We start from the raw sequence: 17,786 nt of genomic DNA on the forward strand, positions 1-17,786 counted from the left end.
GAGGCAGACTTTAATCACAGACATCCCAACGGTGGAGTCTGTATGACAGAAACGATTGGATAGATAGATAGCAATCGAGTTAATTCTTATTGCCAGGCACTACGGGTTGCGAAGGACACTGCGGTCCGTGAGCATAGTATCCGACAGAGTTCCCAAATACATCTTTGATCGTCCGAGTTCAGGATCGTTTGAATCCAGCATCTTCGATTTTCTCGTCCTCGTCCTATTCTACCTAATTGCGCAGGGTATGGGCAGTACTAATCACCGGATATTCCTCTAGCGCTACCATAAAAGTGACTAGAGAGGCCGGCGGGTTTCCATATCCTCCTCGTGGTCGTTGCATTCTGTGCTAGAGCAACCGGGTCGTGCGAGGACCATTCATCCACGCTGACCAGTATGGCTAATCTCGCTTTCACCTGGGAATCTTTAGCCCACAATGCTGCAGCCATCAATTTGCTACGAGTTTGCTTAACCAAGTGGAAGCAAAGAATCGCCTGAAAATCCGATTATTCTATCTAGTTTTGAAACATTGTTGGAATGGGGAATGAAGGGCCCAAATATCTATGCCTAGATAAGCTAGATAGTTGAATATTGTCGTAATTCAGAGGAATGAGCAGTTCAACTTAATACTTCTGAGGGAGTACAAGAAACTATGTACAATGCGAGGTCTAAGCCGATTGGAAATCATCTTTTCTTCGTATTCATCGTGCAGTAATTATTTCCAACGACGCGTCTTGGCCCCTAATCTGCACCAGCCTTTTATCACAATGTGCACAATGAAGACGGGTGGGTTAAAGATGGCACTTACTTTAGAAATTTTATAGTCTGGTTTGACCACACATAAAATGCAAAAGAAAAGGAAAAGGAAAGGAACAGAGAGAAAACTAGGCCGCGGTGCTTCACGACCAACCCAAAGTCAAAGTGAGGATGGAAAACAGAACGCAGACACAGCCAATGCCAAAGGAGATGTTAAACTCTAGAGAACGTCAGTGGCAGTGATCCAGGTGTAGCCCTCTTCCTTCAAAGTCACAGCAGAGCTTTTCCGTGTATCACGCATATTCAAACTGTCTCATATCTCAGCGCACCCCACGTCTGCCTCAGAACTTTCTGCGGATGAAAATCTGGCACCATACTATTTCGACTTTTTCCCAAAGAGTGATTTCTTCGGCACTCGAGCCAACCAATACATAAACAGTGCCCCGAAAATATTGACGACGATGAAGACGATGAAGATGCCAAAGTTCCTCCATCGCTGGCTATAGAAAGCGTTCACACCTGCCAAGTAGATATTGGTCTGTTTGATGGTGCAGTAGGTGCATAAATCAGTCGCATTTGGGTCTTGCAGATACCCACCAGCAGCATTGATATAGTCTTGCAAATACTGGCCGCAGTTCTGCCCTGTGGGTGGGGCAAAATGTAGCAGTTCATTTGCGGCGCAAACTACATTTGTATTTGCGACGGCGGTAGTCATCATACCCTGGACCATGTAAGTGAACGGTGACACTCGGTACATGAAGATCCAGAAATGCGGGAAGTCTTTGGGGCTGGCTAGGACACCACAGAAGATCAGACACAACATGAAGAGCAAGTTGGCGAGATTGCCACCGGCCTCTGCTGTCTCCACGCCGGCGATGATGAAGTCGGTGAAGGTACATGTGAACATCATGAATGCCCACAGGAAGAGGAAAAACAGTGCACCTCGCTCGGTGACTTGGTGTGCAGGTTCGGCATTTTGGTAGAGCCCGATTGGGTAATAAAAGCAAAGGAACATGACTACTGCCATCAACGTATTCCAGGGAATTTCCACGAGGATTTGAGAAAGCATGAAGACCTTCCAAGAGTAAACTTTCGAAGGGCGTTCACGGACCTCATAGAGCGATCTTTGGATGACGAAATACGGCATCGTCTGTTGCACTAATTGGCCGAAGACAGTCAAGAGATTGAAAATAGCAAACATCTGGTTCTGGAGTCCTTGAACGGTATTAGGGGCCTTGAAGAATGAGAACCCTAAGAGATGAACTCTGTTAGCGCAGGACTTTCGTGAAGAATTACTAGCAACTTACCAATAAAGGCAGAGACCAAAGTGACGAGAGAGGCCTTGGAGTATATATAAGATGGAGTACGCCAGTACTGCTGGACGACCCGGTGGGTAACCTCCCAAAGCTGCAAGCCAAACGGAGCAGCGAATTCTTGTAAACTTGTCTGGGCCTTGGCTTGAGTTCCAGTAATATCTCTACGGTCAGTTCGCAACCGCTGGAGTTCAGTCTGGACGGCTTCGAATTCAGGACTTTGCCGCCAGGTCGCGTGCCAATCAACCTTACTAGTTGAGCCTGGAGCAGCGCCAATGGCTTCGAGCATCCATTCTGCGGGGTTGGCGCCGGGGGGGCAAGGAAGAGCACCGTTTCGTTCAAAATAAGTTATCATGTGTCTGGAATTCCTGCCAACATCACCGAAGTAAACGGTTTTTCCTCCTTTTGCCAGCAGAAGTAGCCGATCGAAGCGTTGGAAGAGCATGGATGACGGCTGGTGTATGGTACACAGGATGGCCTGCCCACTCTTGGTGAGCTTTTGGAGGAGATCAAGAATAGCCCAAGAAGTCTGGCTGTCCAGACCAGAGGTCGGTTCGTCAACAAAAACCAGGAGTGGTGGCTTAGCTGCAAGTTCAACACCAATGGTCAATCTCTTGCGCTGTTCGACATTAAGACCTTCACCAGGAACCCCAACAACGGCATCAGCATACTCTTCCATATCAAGGAGCTTGATCACTTCATCCACATAGGCAAGCTTTTCTTGCCGGGAAACATGACCTGGCTGACGAAGGAGGGCACTGAAGTTGAGGGCTTCTCGAACAGTTGTAGTCTCTAGGTGGAGGTCTTGCTGCTGGACATATCCAGTTTTCCGCTGGAATGAGGCATTACGAGGATTCCCATCCACAAGCATCTGGCCAGTGATCACTCCCATTGATACTCGATCGGCCAAGCAGTCAAGAAGGGTTGTCTTGCCAGCGCCGGACACGCCCATGAGAGCCGTTAGAGTTCCTGGCTTTACCCAGCCATCCACATTATCCAAGATCCGGCGAGGTTTACCTTTGATATTGACGTCATAACAGACATTGCTGTGGGAGACAATGGTTAACTAATGCTTAAAAGATTCTGTGGTAGGAGAGCGCGAGCATGGAACGTTGAATTAACTTACTTCCAGTGGAACACGCTGGTTGTCTCTCGGATAGCAGCGGACTCTGCATCAGACATACTTTCAGTTGCCTTGTCTGCTACGGCGATATGTCCCGAAGTAGGCGGAATGCCGATCTCAGCGTCGCTTTTACTCTCCTTAAACTGCGGTGGTCTGTGTCCTCGACGAAAGACGAGTACTTCACCTTCAGACTTTTTCGCAGTGACAAGCTCCGTGAGCATCATATACAGAGCATGGAAGAATCTAATAAGCTCTTAGCATATCGAAATGGTACATCTAGTGAGTGGAGGAGGGACATACATAATAAACCCAATCACAATCCCAATGTTTCGCCATTTGTGACTAGGGTCGTACCGGAAAGAAGCTTTAATGTAGTCTGTTCCTTGTACATACAGACTCCCAGAAACAGAGCCAACCGCCGAGCATATGCGATTTTCGCTGCTGACATTTTCATACCCAGAAACTGTGTTGCTTGGGATGAACGATGTGCAAAGGTAATGGCGACCAGCAAACTGTTCTCGGATTAGCCTCCAAGCAGGCAGCAAAAAGAAAAGAAAGGAAGACGTATAGGAGGGTACAGACCTCGTTGATCATAAGTGATTCGAAAATGTATGCCATGGGATCGATGTAGTTGATCCACCGCGACCAACCCAGCATGTAGTCGATAGGAATGACGAATCCAGTGAACATGACGAGGGCCAGGATAAGAACGGCGGCTGGTACCATGGCTTGTGACAGGGTGCGGGAAGCAGACGCAATGGTGCGAAAGATGCCAGACATTGCTAACACCGCAAGGAAAGACGTGAATAAGTAGAAAAAGAAAGCCCCTGGTTCACGGCGAAGATTGCTCATAAAGTCTGTTTAGATGTCAGAAAACCCATTCCCCTCTGGCGCGTATAAACCTACAAATAATCAGATTGAACACGAGGGTGTTCAAAACCTTGTATGGCATGTCCATCAAAGCTGAGGCAACTGCTTCCGCGGAAGGATGATAAAAGGCATATCGATCATGTTTCTCGACAATTCCACGTTGGGCATACAGAGTGAGAATTTCCAAAGCAGAACTGAAGGCGTTCATTAAGACGGCAAAAAATAAAAGAGCAGAACGTTGAAAGAAACTTCCCGTGGTCATGTTCAAGTTATAATATATGGAGGAGACAATTAACCCCATAGCAATATTCGCAATCAGCTGGCCAACAGTGATCGAGGGATCGCCAAGGAAGCGTCGATAGGCACGCCACAAACACAGGCCAATTTGCTGCTTATACGACAGAGTATAGGGGGACTTCGCCCGCTGGCCCTTAGCTTGCTGCTCTCTTTTTAGGGAGCGGAAGGTCTGCGCATCGGGTCCGTCAATGGGGTGTTCGGTCTTGTAGGCGTCAATCTCGGCCTGCAACCGCTGGTAAGCCTCACTGTTGTGCCAGGCGGCAGCGAATTCATCCGGCGTCCTGGGGGTCATGTTTTCATATCCGGCACGGACCAGACGCTCCCGCGGACTAGTCATGGAAGTTAAAAAGTCGGGGGTCGTCTGACGTTCAGGGCACTCAAAACCGAGATTGATAAAGTACTGGCGAGCCTCATCAGCTCGACCAAAGAAAATCTGCCTGCCTTCGTATAGGACCAAGGCTTTGTCGAAGAGATCGTATGCGCTCTGCGGCGCTTGATAAATGGACACGGCGCAAGTCGTCTGGAAGATTTCGGTCTGAAGTCTCAGCGTCTTGCAAAATTCAATCGCGTTCGCGCTGTCTAATCCTCGCGTCGAATTATCCCAGCATTGAAAAGGTGCCCCTGAAAGAGCTGCCTCAGAGATCGTAACTCGCTTCCTCTCCCCGCCGGAAATACCCCGAACATACTCGTTGCCGACCCTCGTGTTCTTGGTGTGACTGATGCCAAACATCGCCATCACGACGTCCCTGAGATGATCAGAGAACATGGAGGGAGTCACACCAGAGGGTAAATGACGTGGAGTGCGGGCACGTGAAGCAAAAGTCAGAGTTTCGCCAACCGAGAGCATAGGAAAGTGAACGTCGACTTCAGCGGTATAAATCGCGTCACCCCGGTGTTGGGTGTGCATTTCCTCCGCAGTAACTCCCTGATAGTTGAAATACGCCTGGTCGTCGACAAAGAGGCCGCTCGTCTCCCCGGCAATGGTTTTGAGGAAGGTACTGCATCCGGATCCTGGAGGCCCTAGGACCACTAGCATCTCTCCCCTATGCACAACGCCATCGAATTTGTGCAGGATGGTAGCGCGGCTCTTAGAATGGCCCAAGGTCTGGCGGGCGAGCCCAACGGCCTCCAGCCACACATTCCCGACGTTCTTCTGGTGGCGGCTGCCAGCGCTATAGCCAGAAACCGTCATATTTTGGAAGCAGACACCGCTGGTCCGGAACGAGCCACCACTCGACGCGACCTTGTCGACCTGCGCCCTGGCCCAGGCGCGGGCATTAAAGCTCGAGCTATTGGGATCCAAGCAGGAGTTTGACTCTGTCTGCGCTAGGAAGACGCTCCCATTTCGGTTTTTTTGTGACTCTGATGTGAAGGTGCGAGCAAGATCTTGGACCAGATCGTGCCTTCGCCCTATTTCCTCGACATCATCACCCGAGTCGGTCCCTCCATCTCCACCTACCTCGGTTATGGAAGTTTCGTGGCCTCCGCTGACTTCGGAGTTGTAGTTGCTCTCAGGTGCCTGATGTCCGGTTAAACGGCTGTGCGTGACCTGGGCCGTGCGATCCTCATCGTCGGGAGTATCGGTGCCTATGACCGACATGATAGGCAACTTGCCAAAGTCCTATATCTGTGCTACTAAGAGTCGTCTTAGCAGGTTACAGATAGCGGTACTAAAACGGTAGTGAGGGTTGTAGAGAAGGGGAAGCCCAGGCCTCCCTAAATAGAAAGCTTACAGCAGGGACCAAGTCATTGTCCGGATACGACGACATCCCAAGCGAGCTACCGTTGTAAGCCTCTAAATGCGCCTAAACCAATTGAACTAATTGCTTTGGTCCAGTAGACTTTGGACGATGCTTCCGCTGAGTAAGCGCATCAAGTAGCTGGTTAACAACCGTTCCGAAGGCCTTGACCAAGTCGAAAACATCCACTGAGCTCAGCCACTAAAGTTGTCTGGATTTAAGTTCGACGCAGCCATCGGCAGACCGGAAAACAGGCCTTCCGGTGCAGGCAGAGTGGCGTCTCCAGGGGAATATAAAACGTGTCGGAACGGCTAAGATACCTCCCGCGCTGACTCAGTGCATAGTTCCCCCTCTTTGCATTTCATCTCGGGTGTTTTGGCGGCTTTTTGGCGGCTTTTGGCATAGGTACTTGCTCGGTTAATTTTTATCGCCAAAAGAATGGCAAGTCAGCACCCGGATTCACACCTCGTGAGGTTAAATACCAACGCTTGCGATGCTTGTTCTCAAAGAAAGGTACTGTTAAAGACTTTCCTCGCTTTACGTGGTTCGATTTCTCTAATACACTGAGGAACTTCCTACAGATTCGATGTGACAAGGCTTACCCGAAATGCGATTGGTGTACGCACCAAGGCGCCCCTTGTACTTTCACTAGAAAGTTACGTAGGCAAGGAAAGGTCGTCAGTCGAAATATGAACCAGGTTTGTCTATTCATTCCCAGAGCTGGAATCTTATTAATGCAGTTGAATTTAACCTGCAGAGGGCAGCTCGATTGGAAGAGCGTATCTCGTTCATGGAAAATATCCTCAGCAATAAACTTGCGGACAACTTCCTTGGCAAACCAATCAATACATCAGTAGAAAGCGATGCAGATCCGAGCCAAATGAAGGGGTTGTCATCCATCCAGCAGGGTTTCTTTACGCTTGCTGGCAAGGGAAGTTTAGCTTACGATAAGTACGGATGCTGCGATTCGGACCCTACCACGATCATACCACAGGCGCGGAAATTGGTACAGTCAGTTCTGGGCTATTCAGTGAATCTTCAAGGTCTTTTCCAACCTAGTCCTCCTTGGCAATGTTACGAATCAGAGCATGTGCGTCAAGCCCTGCCGGTACCACGTTTGATGAAACTCCCAGACATCAGCATTATCAATGACTGTGTGGCGGCATACTTCAGCTCATCTATACGCTTTGTACTCCCAATTATAGATCGGACTCTCTTCAAAAACACAATCAACCTTGCCTACTCGGCGTCATCGGCCGATTATCCAGGAACCTCAGCTGCTAGGGCATGCATTTGGGCGTTCCTATCCTTGTGTTCGATATTGAACTTACCTGTGGTGCATGTGCTACCCGTCGACGCTTTCACTCTTGCCACGGAAGTTGAAAATTACATGCCTCGTATTCTCCAAGAGGACACGATCGACGGGCTCCAAACACTTCTCATGCTGGTACGTTGCCAGATATCAATCAACTCTTGCGGAGAATATGTGCCTCTGACCTTGGTTCTACGAATTAGCTAGTTTTTCATTCTTCCTCCGGGAACTTGCGGAACGGACTCTTTCTGGACTCTCTCGTGGCCCGATTAATTTATAGATTTGGTGCTCACGTGAAGTCTCCGCCAGCATCTGGTGAATTCTTCCACGAGAATGATTTGTCCCCAGTGGGTTACCATCTCCGCAATCTGTTCTGGATTGCTTACATAATCGACAAAGAGTTGTGCATTCGGATGGGTCAACCGGCCGCTATTCAAGATGAAGCCTGCGACCTCACCCTCCCACCAGGCTACGAAGGTCAGCTCGCGGCATTAGGATTGGCTAGCGAGTGTGATCAGCTAGAACCAAGAGGCCACTTGTACCCGACTGATCTCCGGTTAATCAAGATCAAGTCTCGTGTCTATAGTGCAATTTACGGGCCGGCAGCTCTGCACAAGCCGGACGCCGACCTCTTAAAGTCTATTCGTGAACTTGACGAAGAGCTCGAGCAGTGGAGGCTGTCGATACCTTTACAATACCGACCCAGCCTTTCAAGGGCCCCACAGCAAATGACCGATGCCAGCCCTCATATAAGAATGCATACCGTCCTCCTCCAGGTCGGCTATTATCATTGTGTGGCCATTCTTCACCAAGCTTGTGGCCGATCCAAGGCATGGACTAGCGGTGAGACCAATGGAGTCGATGGGATTGGAATGAGCTTTAGACTCGCGGTGGAATCGAGTCGATCATCTCTCTTATTCCTCCGGAAAGTTCTGCCTACACTGCCGGAGGGAACTTTCTGGTAAGCTTGGAATCACTCTTGGGCTTCACCGTTGTCAGTGAACAACGCTTACGATCGTCTCAGGGTTCTTATGTTTTATCCATTGTCGGCGTGTTTGATGATATTCGGAAACCTCATCCTTTCCCCTTTGGATTCCCGAACTGCGGAGGATCTCACACTGCTCGATTCGACCGCTTCCTTAATCAGAGGGCTCCATACGGACTCCCGGTCAGTACATATGAAGCGCCTGGTGGATCTTGTTACAGAGCTCAGTGGACTTGCCCAACTTGCCGTCAGTGAGGCACGAACAGATCAGTTCCTGTTCTTGACATAGCAGGAGGATTCTCGGATACAGGTTGATAAGCCGATCATTAACTAAATTCCCCGGAATGAGGGTCTACATTCCTTTTATCATATTACGAACCATATACTTACCTGCATCTGTATACTATGCCTGAAATCTTCAGAGATATGGGATTTGGGAACAACCCCCAGAATAGTCACCAGGGGACGAGAATAAAAGAGAAGTGAAGGACAGTGGTTTTATCCCATGTGATAAGCGATTTCCGGTAATGACGTCTTTAATAGACTCTTAGTAGGTGAGGATGTTAAAGCTGATATTTTCATTGTTTTTGGAGTTCTATTTTTCATTTCCTCTCTTTGGAAATGGCCTCAGGGGTGGCCTGAGACCTTGAGTTGCCAAGCCGCTCACAATGTCTCCTAGACTTCAATGCCTTTCATGTCATAATAAGCCGGGTGTGAGGTACATTTTCATGATAGCAATACGTAAATTGCCTTTGTCAAGAGTCGCTTTCGAACATGGCCAAGGGAAGATAGAAACTTCCCAAGTAGTTCTTGATTCCATAGAAATGCATGAACGGTTCCGACGTCAAGCACTCCCATGCGAGCATAATATGCCTACATTTTACACACTCAAACGGTCTATCTACATACAGTACACCCTACAATGACGAGACGATCAAGTAAGCAAAGCGAGGCCTATCTTCATTTGATTAGGGAGTGGATAAATACAATACAAAAGGCATCCCTCGCAGCCAATCCATATCAGTCAATTCGCGAGCCCAGACAAACATGGGGACACCACGAAGACAACTAAATTCAAAGATAAAAGCGGAATGCAAAAAGGCACATCAATTAGATACGAAAAAAGCAATCCAAGCACATTCCCATTTATAGCATCAAGCTGAAGAAAACAGCAAAAGATCCCAGTACCAGGCTGGTAGCGACCGACAGGCTGGACGCCGAGTTGAATACTGGCGAGGCGCTGGCCGAGGCACTTCGACTAGCTGAGGCGTATCCGCTTGCTGAGGCTGTGGCCCAGGTTGCGGATGCGGGTGCTGGGACGATGCCTGTGTTTGCTGGGGAGGCGCCGCTTGGACCGGCGGGGACGAGGCCGACTGTTGCACCTGCCGTAGCGCCAGTGCCTGTAGCTGTGTTTGTGATGAAACTGACTTGGGGGACTGTCAGGGTGTAGGTTGAGTAGGTGATTGTGGTGAAGGGGACGGCTGGGGCAGAAGTGAGGGGTGCAACTGGGGTGAGGGTTGCTGGGATACCAGTTGCGTCGACGTCGCTGGGGATCGCGACTGAGGGAACGACTGTTGGGGCGAGGGTGATCGTTGAGGGGATGGCGGTGACGATGCCTGGGTTTTGGGGCACCCAAGTTGCGCAGATACCGGTGAAGTAGGAAAGGGCCGACTGGATCTCGGACTTTGAGGCGCCCCAGGCTTGGATGCAGGAGATGACCTTGTCGGTGAACTCGCTGTTGGGGCAGAAGCAGGAGGCGTCGCTGTTGGATGCGCACTTTGGTGCCAGGCTCAACCAGGTGTTGATGCACTGGGGCACGGTGTTGGGGCAGGGAGCAGAGGGAGCTGGGCTCGACGCTGGGGAGGTTCCGGTGACGGCGACAGCGGTGGTAGTTGCGGCGGAGACGGCAACGGTGCCTGTGGCTGTAGCGCTGCACTTGGTGCAGATTGTAGAGACTGAAGTGAGGGTAACTGTGGAGACGGTGTTGGAGGTTGTCAGGTAGGTGGATGAGCCTGAAGTCACGGTGCCGGTGACGGGACAAGTGGTGACGGTCTCGTAGGTTACAACTGTTGTAGTGTGGTCCTCGGGAACTGCAGGGGTAGAGTTGGCACCGACACTTGTGGGAGCAGGGCTAGTGGCCACCTCGGTACCAGAGGGAGCGGGAGTGCTACCGGCAGCAACTGAGCTTGGAAGAGACGAAGTCGAAGTCAAGGTAACAGTCGAAACAGTGCTGTACGTGGTCACAAAGGTGGAGGATCCCGAGGTAACGGTGTCAGTAACAGGGCAGGTAGTGACGGTCTCATAGGTAACGACAGTGGTAGTCTGGCCCTCAGGAATTGTAGGGGTAGAGCTGACAACGACGCTGGTCACAGCGGGTCCAGTGGGAGCAGGGCTGGTAGCAACCTCAGTTCCAGAGGGAGCGGGAGTGCTACCGGCAGCGACCGAGCTGGGAAGAGAAGAAGTGGAGGTCAAGGTGACAGTCGAAACAGTGCTGTAGGTGGTCACGAAAGTGGAAGATCCAGAGGTGACGGTATCAGTAACAGGGCAGGTAGTCACAGTCTCGTAGGTCACAACTGTAGTGGTGGCCTCACCAGGGACACCGGGGGTGCCGACAGGAGACGAGGCAGCAGGAGTCAAGCTAGAAACCGAAGGAGTGCCTGCAGGGGACGATCCCGACGATGAAGGAGCGGGAGACTCACTGGGAGCAGGCGAGCTGACGGGAAGGACGCCGCTGGGGCTGGGAACACCAGGCACAGACGAAGATCCAGCGGCCGGGGTAGTCTCGGTGACGGGGCAGACAGTGGTCGAGATAGCGATAGTGGAGGTGACAACAGCCGTGGAACCAGCAGGGCAGTCAGTGACACTAGCTGCGCAGCTAGTAATGGTGATCTCGCTGGTGGTGTAGATAGTCGAGGTAGTCCATTGAGCAGGAGTGGTAACGGCACCGGCAGTTGAGGGAGCAGGAGTTTCGGCCGGAGTCGAAGCCGAGTCAGAGGGAACTGGGGCTGACGGAGTCTCGCTGGCTGATCCAGACCAGACAGAGGAGGAGTACCCAGCACTGGAGCTGGCAGGCAAGACACTGCTAGGGCTGGGAGCACCGGGCAGGGAAGGCGAGCTAGCGCCAGCGGGAGTAGTCTCAGTAACCGGGCAGACAGTGGTTGAAACAGCAATGGTAGAAGTAACGACAGTGGTAGAGTCAGCCGGGCAGTTGGTGACGCTTGCAGCACAGCTGGTAATGGTGATCTCGCTAGTCGTGTACACGGTCGAGGTGGTCCATTGAGCAGGTGTAGTAACGGGACCAGGAGTGGTCACGGCGCCAGGGGTCGAAGGAGCGGGAGTTCCAACAGGGGTCTCACTAGCAGATGAAGGCCAAACGGATGAGTACGGGGCACTGGAGCTGATGGGAAGGACATCACTGGGGCTGGGAACACCAGGCACAGACGAAGATCCAGCGGCAGGGGTAGTCTCGGTAACTGGGCAGACCGTGGTGGAGATAGCAATGGTCGAAGTAACAACGGTAGTCGAGTCGGCCGGGCAGTTGGTCACAGTGGGGGCACAGCTGGTTATGGTAATCTCGCTCGTGGTGTAGACGGTCGAAGTGGTCATCTTAACAGGGGTGCTGACGGCTGGAGTAGTGACGGGAGAAACAGACGTGGGAACGGAGACCGAGGGCACAATGGAGCTAGATCCAGCAGCAACCGAAGTGTATGGCACCGAGGTCGCAGGGATACTGACTGGAACCGAGGCAGTGCTTGTAGTACCAGGAGTGCAGTCAAAGCCAACACTGTAGATACCGAAGCCACAGCTCTCAGTCTCGCTGTCCTCAGGAAGCTCGAATTGAACAGAAGTAGCACCACCACACTGGTCGTTGGTGACGGTGGTACCACCGGAGTGGCAGCTGGCGGTGTTCTTGCAGGTAGATCCATCGGGCATGCTGTAGATAATGTGCAGTTCAGTCTCTTTCTCTGTGGCAATGTGGAAGTTGGTCACGGAGAAACCACTCTCCTCAGAGCCGCAGGAGAACGAAGGAGCCGAAGAACCGGAGCTGCTGGAGCCAGAGCCAGAGCCAAAGCCATAGTTGGAGCTAGAGCCAGAGCCATAGCTGGAGCCAGAGCCGGAGGAGCTGGAAGATCCCTTGGAGACAGTACCAGAGATACACTTCTGGGTCTAGAGTGAGGTTAGTCCACTGTTCATGTCCAAGATACCCCAACTTGTTAATATCAACATGAACTTACACCACGCTTGCCAAGGCTGGAGCCAAAGCCGTTGCCACAGGTGAAACCAGAGAACTCGAAGCCGCCATAGCTGGAGAACGAACCAGCAGCGAGATCAGTCCAGCTGAAACCCTTCTGCTGGTGATCGTTACACTTGTTGGGGGATCGACCCGGGCTGGAGTAGCATTTCTCAGAACCCCAGTACTGTAGATGTTAGTGTTGACATCGTCGGACAGTTATCGATTGGCATACCGATCCAGTGGCCTGAACAGAGGCCAGAAGAGAGAAGAACGCGAAAGAAGAAACCTTCATCTTGAAGGACGTCGATAACGAGTGACGGGAAAGTGGGAGACGAAACAGGAGAAGAAAGAAGAAAGAAGAAAGAGCAACGAAGAGTTATAAAGTCCGATGTCAATAAGCTCTCGGTAGAATAGAGCGCTGAATGTAATGATACAAGTGCGACGTGATTGTTTGACCAGCAACAATGAAAAGGTGTCAATGAAAGCCAATAACGAATAACGAGGGTGGCACAAGAATACAAAACCCTGAACGAGTGGGAAAAAGGCCCAAAGCCAAAAGGAAAACACAATGACAGACTGAAAGTGGTCCAGAGCCCTGGGCAAAGCGCTCTTAAAGACTCCATAGTGGGCCATGAACGAAGACAAAGGGTCCTTTCCCTTCCCCTCTGAGGGTAACTTGCTAGGGAACAGGTAAGACATGCTGCTAGAGGGGGGGTTGATTCCTCCAATCGGCATGAATCTGAAGGCATATATGAAACGTTCGTCAGCCAAAAGAGGAAGAAAGTAGGATCCATTTCAGGCGCGGCGCCGACTAGTGCAGGAACAGCCTGAAGAGGTTGCAGTGGAGAGCCAGTTAGGGCATGCAGGAGACCAGGGCGGCTGCGGGGGTTCATGCCATGTTCGTCGACTCGACACTGTAAATTAATGAGCCGATAGAAAGTGGAAAGAGTAAAAATAGCATGGAACAATGGAACGGCGCTTGATCGGCACGGCTACATGGATTGCAAAGCATTGGGGATGTACAGGCCGTCCATTTGCAGGGTTCTAACTCTTCTTTCTCTTCACCCAGTTCTTGGTATACACCCCAACACTATCCAAATCTACTATTCACATGAGTCTCATTTTTCTAGTCTACGAGTCAACTGGTACTTTATATTGGAATCTAAATGCGACCGGTCAGACGGAGTGCCACTTGGCGTCTCGCCCTGAGACGTTAGCGTCAAATAATCTAATCCTCGCACTTTGCTGTTCTGTTCGGTGACTGCCGGTACCATCCGTGCGTGATCGTCGCTGATCTTCTGAGCTTTGCTTTTGTGGAGAAGCGCTGTGATTGTTGCACTCGAAGCGCCAGGGATCAGCGAATCACAAAAAGGCACACCAAGGACCAACAAGACCGCTGGATTGATGTAGGACAAAGCAAAATCCCCTGTGTGAATTAGTATTATTTTCTCTCCTCTTTTCTCCCTCTTCCTTTAAGGGGTCACCCCTGAAAGCTCGAACAGTAGTTGTGTGAGAATGTGCCACAATCCGCCCACTCCAACGGCCTAACTGGTCTACTGGCAGTTGTGGCGCCGGGTACCTGAACGGGTTCCCTCTTAACTTGGTTACTGATTTGTTTTGCCAAGTGGGTGTGGATCCGTGGGCTGAAGCAGACCAGAAGCGCCAACGAACTGCACGCTAACGTCCACTGGTGGATCGCAACTCGGCAGCTCTCTCGGGGTTTCAATCCGTTTCAGTGCCTTGGGTCCTTTTCTGCACGGTTGTGTGACCGATGCAACATGAGCATGAGCATGAGCGAATTTATTTTTCGGGTCAATCGTGCAAGTTCTCCAGCCTAAGCGAACTATAACCCCGTGAGAAACCGATACTCCGGCACTGCGGCATTTTGGCTTGGACTGTTCAACGCTTTGTGAACCTTAGTACTTGTAGAGATAGATTAAGAATTGAAATAGAGACAGAATATAAGTCACTCGTTTGTCTCAATCTTTCGCATGGGACGATGGCTTTGTCAGCTGAACTCTGCGGTCCAGAACTTTTCGACCTTTGGCCGGGTGCGTATCCAACCAGGGAGCTCTTTGTGGAAATCTTTCCGAACCACTGCCGTTGTTGGTGCAAAAACAAGTCGTGCGCACTATATTTGAAGGGGTGTCTATCCGCTATTTGCCTATTCTTTAGGACAAATCGTTTCGCATCGTGCAGAAACTCCGATATTTTAAGATCCTGATCAGCCTGTCCCAGTCAGCAGGTATATGGTCACATCAATCAATCAATCGATCAATCAAAATCTATTGACCTGTTGGAGCCTAACTAGTATCGTAATAAGTGTCTGGGAGGTGGGAAGCTTTGCCTAACTCGAGCTATGGAGGAGCTCTCCTAGCTTCTCGAGAAGCCCTATAAGACCTGCAACCTCCTGTTTTAGTGAAATTATGTCTTTTTTAGTATCCTTCACCCCTTTGATATAACCCCCACAGATTTTGACAATGCTCCCTATCACTTGAACAACAGCGACTACGCTGGCTGCTGCAGAAAGTCCGTCCATTCCGGAGGGGATTATAAATAGATCTTGGTTTTCACACCGGGAAACGTAGTGGTGGAGTTAAAGGAGGCAATTTCCCGTGGGGAGGCGAAGAAAGAAGGGAGTAGGCGCTAAAATAAGGCTGTGATCTAGAGTACAATTCTACAAGAAGGACAGAGCCAATCATATTCCAGCGGTGCCTAGCAAGTCACGAGACCATTCTGGAGCCACGACTGTCGGCCCGAGCCGGACCAAGTGTTACAAGAGGCGAGTGTGCTTAAAGATTCCAACAGATATCGCATACCAACAAAAACTGTGATGTAGCAATCGAATGCGAGACCTTGTATTATATATGTGACATCCTATAGCTCTCCAATATCGAAACCTATATTCCGGAAATATCCTCTTGCGCTTGCTTCTTTGCTCCCACCTTGTCAGCACAGCTTACAAGCAATGCCCCCGGCATAAAAGATAGGCTCTCGGTTTACTTCGATTCCGCTACTCTCGAAGGCCGGGTCTTCCTAGAACCGCCGAGACCCCTGCTTCACCTGTGATGACGCCCGAGGGGGTTGAAGGCGAGGCCGGCCTCCACGATTCAAGCCACAACACAACAAGGGCCATTTCCGACTCCAGCTTTTTCAGGGAGCATCGGGCGTCTACGCTCCCTACCCCGGCCGAGGTGAGAGCCATCAACGTGGAGTCAGGCAACATCCGTGGCACAAGGTTCAACCGACCCCCGCCTGTCAAGTTTCCATCGATGGGCCTGATTGTCAAATATGGAGCCGACACAACCATTACAGAGGCAGAGACCCAAAATATGGTATACAAGCAGTTGAAAGGCAGAGTACCAGTTCCTGAGGTGTTTGGGTGGACCGAAGACTGTGGCCAAGCATTTATCTACATGTCTTTGATAGGGGGCGAACCCTTGGAGCAAAGATGGGGTGTTTTGAACGATGAGGAGAGAGAGGCTGTCTGTAAAGAGATCAACAGCATGGTCAAGGCCTGGAGATCGTTAGAACAGCCCGAGCAAGTCCTTTACGTGGGTAAGTGATTTGAATTCATTGCGGTAGCTAGGCAGAACTATGCTAAAGTTCCCCTTAGGTGGCCTAGATAATCAACCTCTAAATGACATCTTTCTTTCCGGTCACCGGGACTTGGCTGGCCCATTCCACGGTGCAGACGCCGTCCAGAAATTTCAGAATGGCTGCGATATCGAGATTGATGGGGAGGTGCCCGTGGTCTTCACGCATGACGACCTTGTGCCCCCAAATATCCTTTTATCGCCCGGGACGAATCCAGTAGTAGCTGCCATCATTGATTGGGGCCAGGCAGGGTGGTATCCTGCTTACTGGGAGTATTGCAAGGCGCGTCGCGTCAGGCCGGATCCGGAATATTTTGATGAAGACTTGGATGAAGAATGGAATACGAGATACCTGCCAACTATTTTAGACCCGGTCGATGATGAGACAGTATACCACCCTTGGTTGTGGTTTGTCTTGTCCAAGGGTATCTAGTTATGCGAATGAAGATGCTCATTGGGACTATACAACCGAGGGTAGATAGAAAATATACCTTATGAATTTTATATATTCTAGCCCTTAGGTCATAGGCACATACGGTCAGGAGAACGAGGTCAAAAAAAACCTCGTACATACCACACTCATCGCGTATAGCTAGATCAAATATCCGTCCTCTCGTCTATTTTACCGTTTGTTGTCTAACCAGGCTCGCTGAGCGCTTCCCATAGTTTACTCCTTGCCGCCGCCCCAAACCGCTCCAACCTGCCCTCCCCCAAAACCATAGACCGCGGATACTCACCCAAAACATCCTCTCCCAGAATAAGAAAAGCCAACATCTACACCGTCTAAAATACCCGAACCATGCTGAAGAGTGTAGAAAGTGAAGACATCACGAAGCATGCCGACGTAAAAAGGTGCATCGGTCACTCCGCGAAGTAGGGCGAGACAAGATTCTTGCTCTAACCTATACAGTCTTTACACAGTACAACTTTGTTCAAGCAGCTCAACGGTGTCCATCATGTGCGCAGCTTCCCCGCTAACAATTGGGGTCCTCGGGTAAGTCTTTGTCCTTGAGAACGTTTCTATGAGTCAGGATAGCATGCACAAGTCCAGGACGTGCTTTTTGCTGACGGTGACGACAGAGCCGGCGTCATTGGACTGCAGACTCCTTGATTCTCAAAGAGGCAGTTTTCAACGTCGTCATTGTCGCCAAGGACTTTCCGGGATCGGAAGACCCTCTGTATACATCGACATGGTAAGCTCACCCTACGCCCGCGGGCTGTCATTGACCACTCCCCGCAATGGCGCGGGATACCCACGGTACGGAATGTCACTGGCTCACGTGCATGCGTTAGGTCAGGGGCTGTGAGTACTGAGCTCGTACCCATGTACCTCCATACCTCACGGCGTACTAAAGTTCCGAGCACCACAGCAATGGCGGACCAATATCGATGTCGGCAACCAGCAGGACTGGGACCGGCAGACCTTTCTGCATTGGTCCGATTTGGTCCAGACAGCCTCCCCGGAGACGCTCGGCCTGTAGGTACGTATGCACATCAGATGCAAGGTTGTTTGGGATGGCATCCATCCAGATTCCAGGGACGACGCATGAGGCCATATTGA

General features: G+C 50.8%; 6 protein-coding genes across 6 annotated transcripts; 3 read left to right on the forward strand and 3 right to left on the reverse strand.

Moving 5' to 3' along the window:
• Positions 1–976: 976 nt before the first annotated feature.
• Positions 977–5,959, reverse strand: PENARI_c016G08148 (uncharacterized protein; the record flags this gene model as incomplete). Its single annotated transcript, XM_022634119.1, has 7 exons — positions 977–1,064; positions 1,134–2,007; positions 2,064–3,115; positions 3,196–3,435; positions 3,493–3,704; positions 3,775–4,049; positions 4,099–5,959. The coding sequence occupies 7 exons, from the start codon at positions 5,957–5,959 to the stop codon at positions 977–979; spliced, it is 4,602 nt and encodes a 1,533-aa protein (XP_022486159.1).
• An 828-nt stretch (positions 5,960–6,787) lies between these two features.
• PENARI_c016G00155 (fungal specific transcription factor domain-containing protein) lies at positions 6,788–8,375 on the forward strand (the record flags this gene model as incomplete). The annotated part of the gene is made up of 3 exons (XM_022633940.1): positions 6,788–6,796; positions 6,856–7,545; positions 7,614–8,375. The coding sequence occupies 3 exons, from the start codon at positions 6,788–6,790 to the stop codon at positions 8,373–8,375; spliced, it is 1,461 nt and encodes a 486-aa protein (XP_022486081.1).
• A 1,166-nt stretch (positions 8,376–9,541) lies between these two features.
• On the reverse strand, positions 9,542–12,921 carry PENARI_c016G10824 (extracellular serine-threonine rich protein; the record flags this gene model as incomplete). The annotated part of the gene is made up of 3 exons (XM_022634172.1): positions 9,542–12,562; positions 12,631–12,813; positions 12,862–12,921. 3 exons carry the CDS (start codon positions 12,919–12,921, stop codon positions 9,542–9,544), a joined length of 3,264 nt encoding a protein of 1,087 aa, XP_022486153.1.
• Positions 12,922–15,697: 2,776 nt separating this feature from the next.
• On the forward strand, positions 15,698–16,658 carry PENARI_c016G05629 (aminoglycoside phosphotransferase family protein; the record flags this gene model as incomplete). The annotated part of the gene is made up of 2 exons (XM_022634056.1): positions 15,698–16,187; positions 16,246–16,658. 2 exons carry the CDS (start codon positions 15,698–15,700, stop codon positions 16,656–16,658), a joined length of 903 nt encoding a protein of 300 aa, XP_022486047.1.
• A 403-nt stretch (positions 16,659–17,061) lies between these two features.
• PENARI_c016G06813 (uncharacterized protein) lies at positions 17,062–17,422 on the forward strand (the record flags this gene model as incomplete). The annotated part of the gene is made up of 3 exons (XM_022634088.1): positions 17,062–17,069; positions 17,147–17,219; positions 17,306–17,422. 3 exons carry the CDS (start codon positions 17,062–17,064, stop codon positions 17,420–17,422), a joined length of 198 nt encoding a protein of 65 aa, XP_022485958.1.
• Positions 17,423–17,493: 71 nt separating this feature from the next.
• PENARI_c016G06744 (uncharacterized protein) lies at positions 17,494–17,781 on the reverse strand (the record flags this gene model as incomplete). The annotated part of the gene is made up of 2 exons (XM_022634087.1): positions 17,494–17,500; positions 17,576–17,781. 2 exons carry the CDS (start codon positions 17,779–17,781, stop codon positions 17,494–17,496), a joined length of 213 nt encoding a protein of 70 aa, XP_022486148.1.
• Between the last annotated feature and the right edge of the window lie 5 nt (positions 17,782–17,786).

This window comes from Penicillium arizonense (genome assembly GCF_001773325.1).
Source record: "Penicillium arizonense strain CBS 141311 chromosome Unknown PENARI_contig016, whole genome shotgun sequence".
NCBI classification, from domain to species: domain Eukaryota; kingdom Fungi; phylum Ascomycota; class Eurotiomycetes; order Eurotiales; family Aspergillaceae; genus Penicillium; species Penicillium arizonense.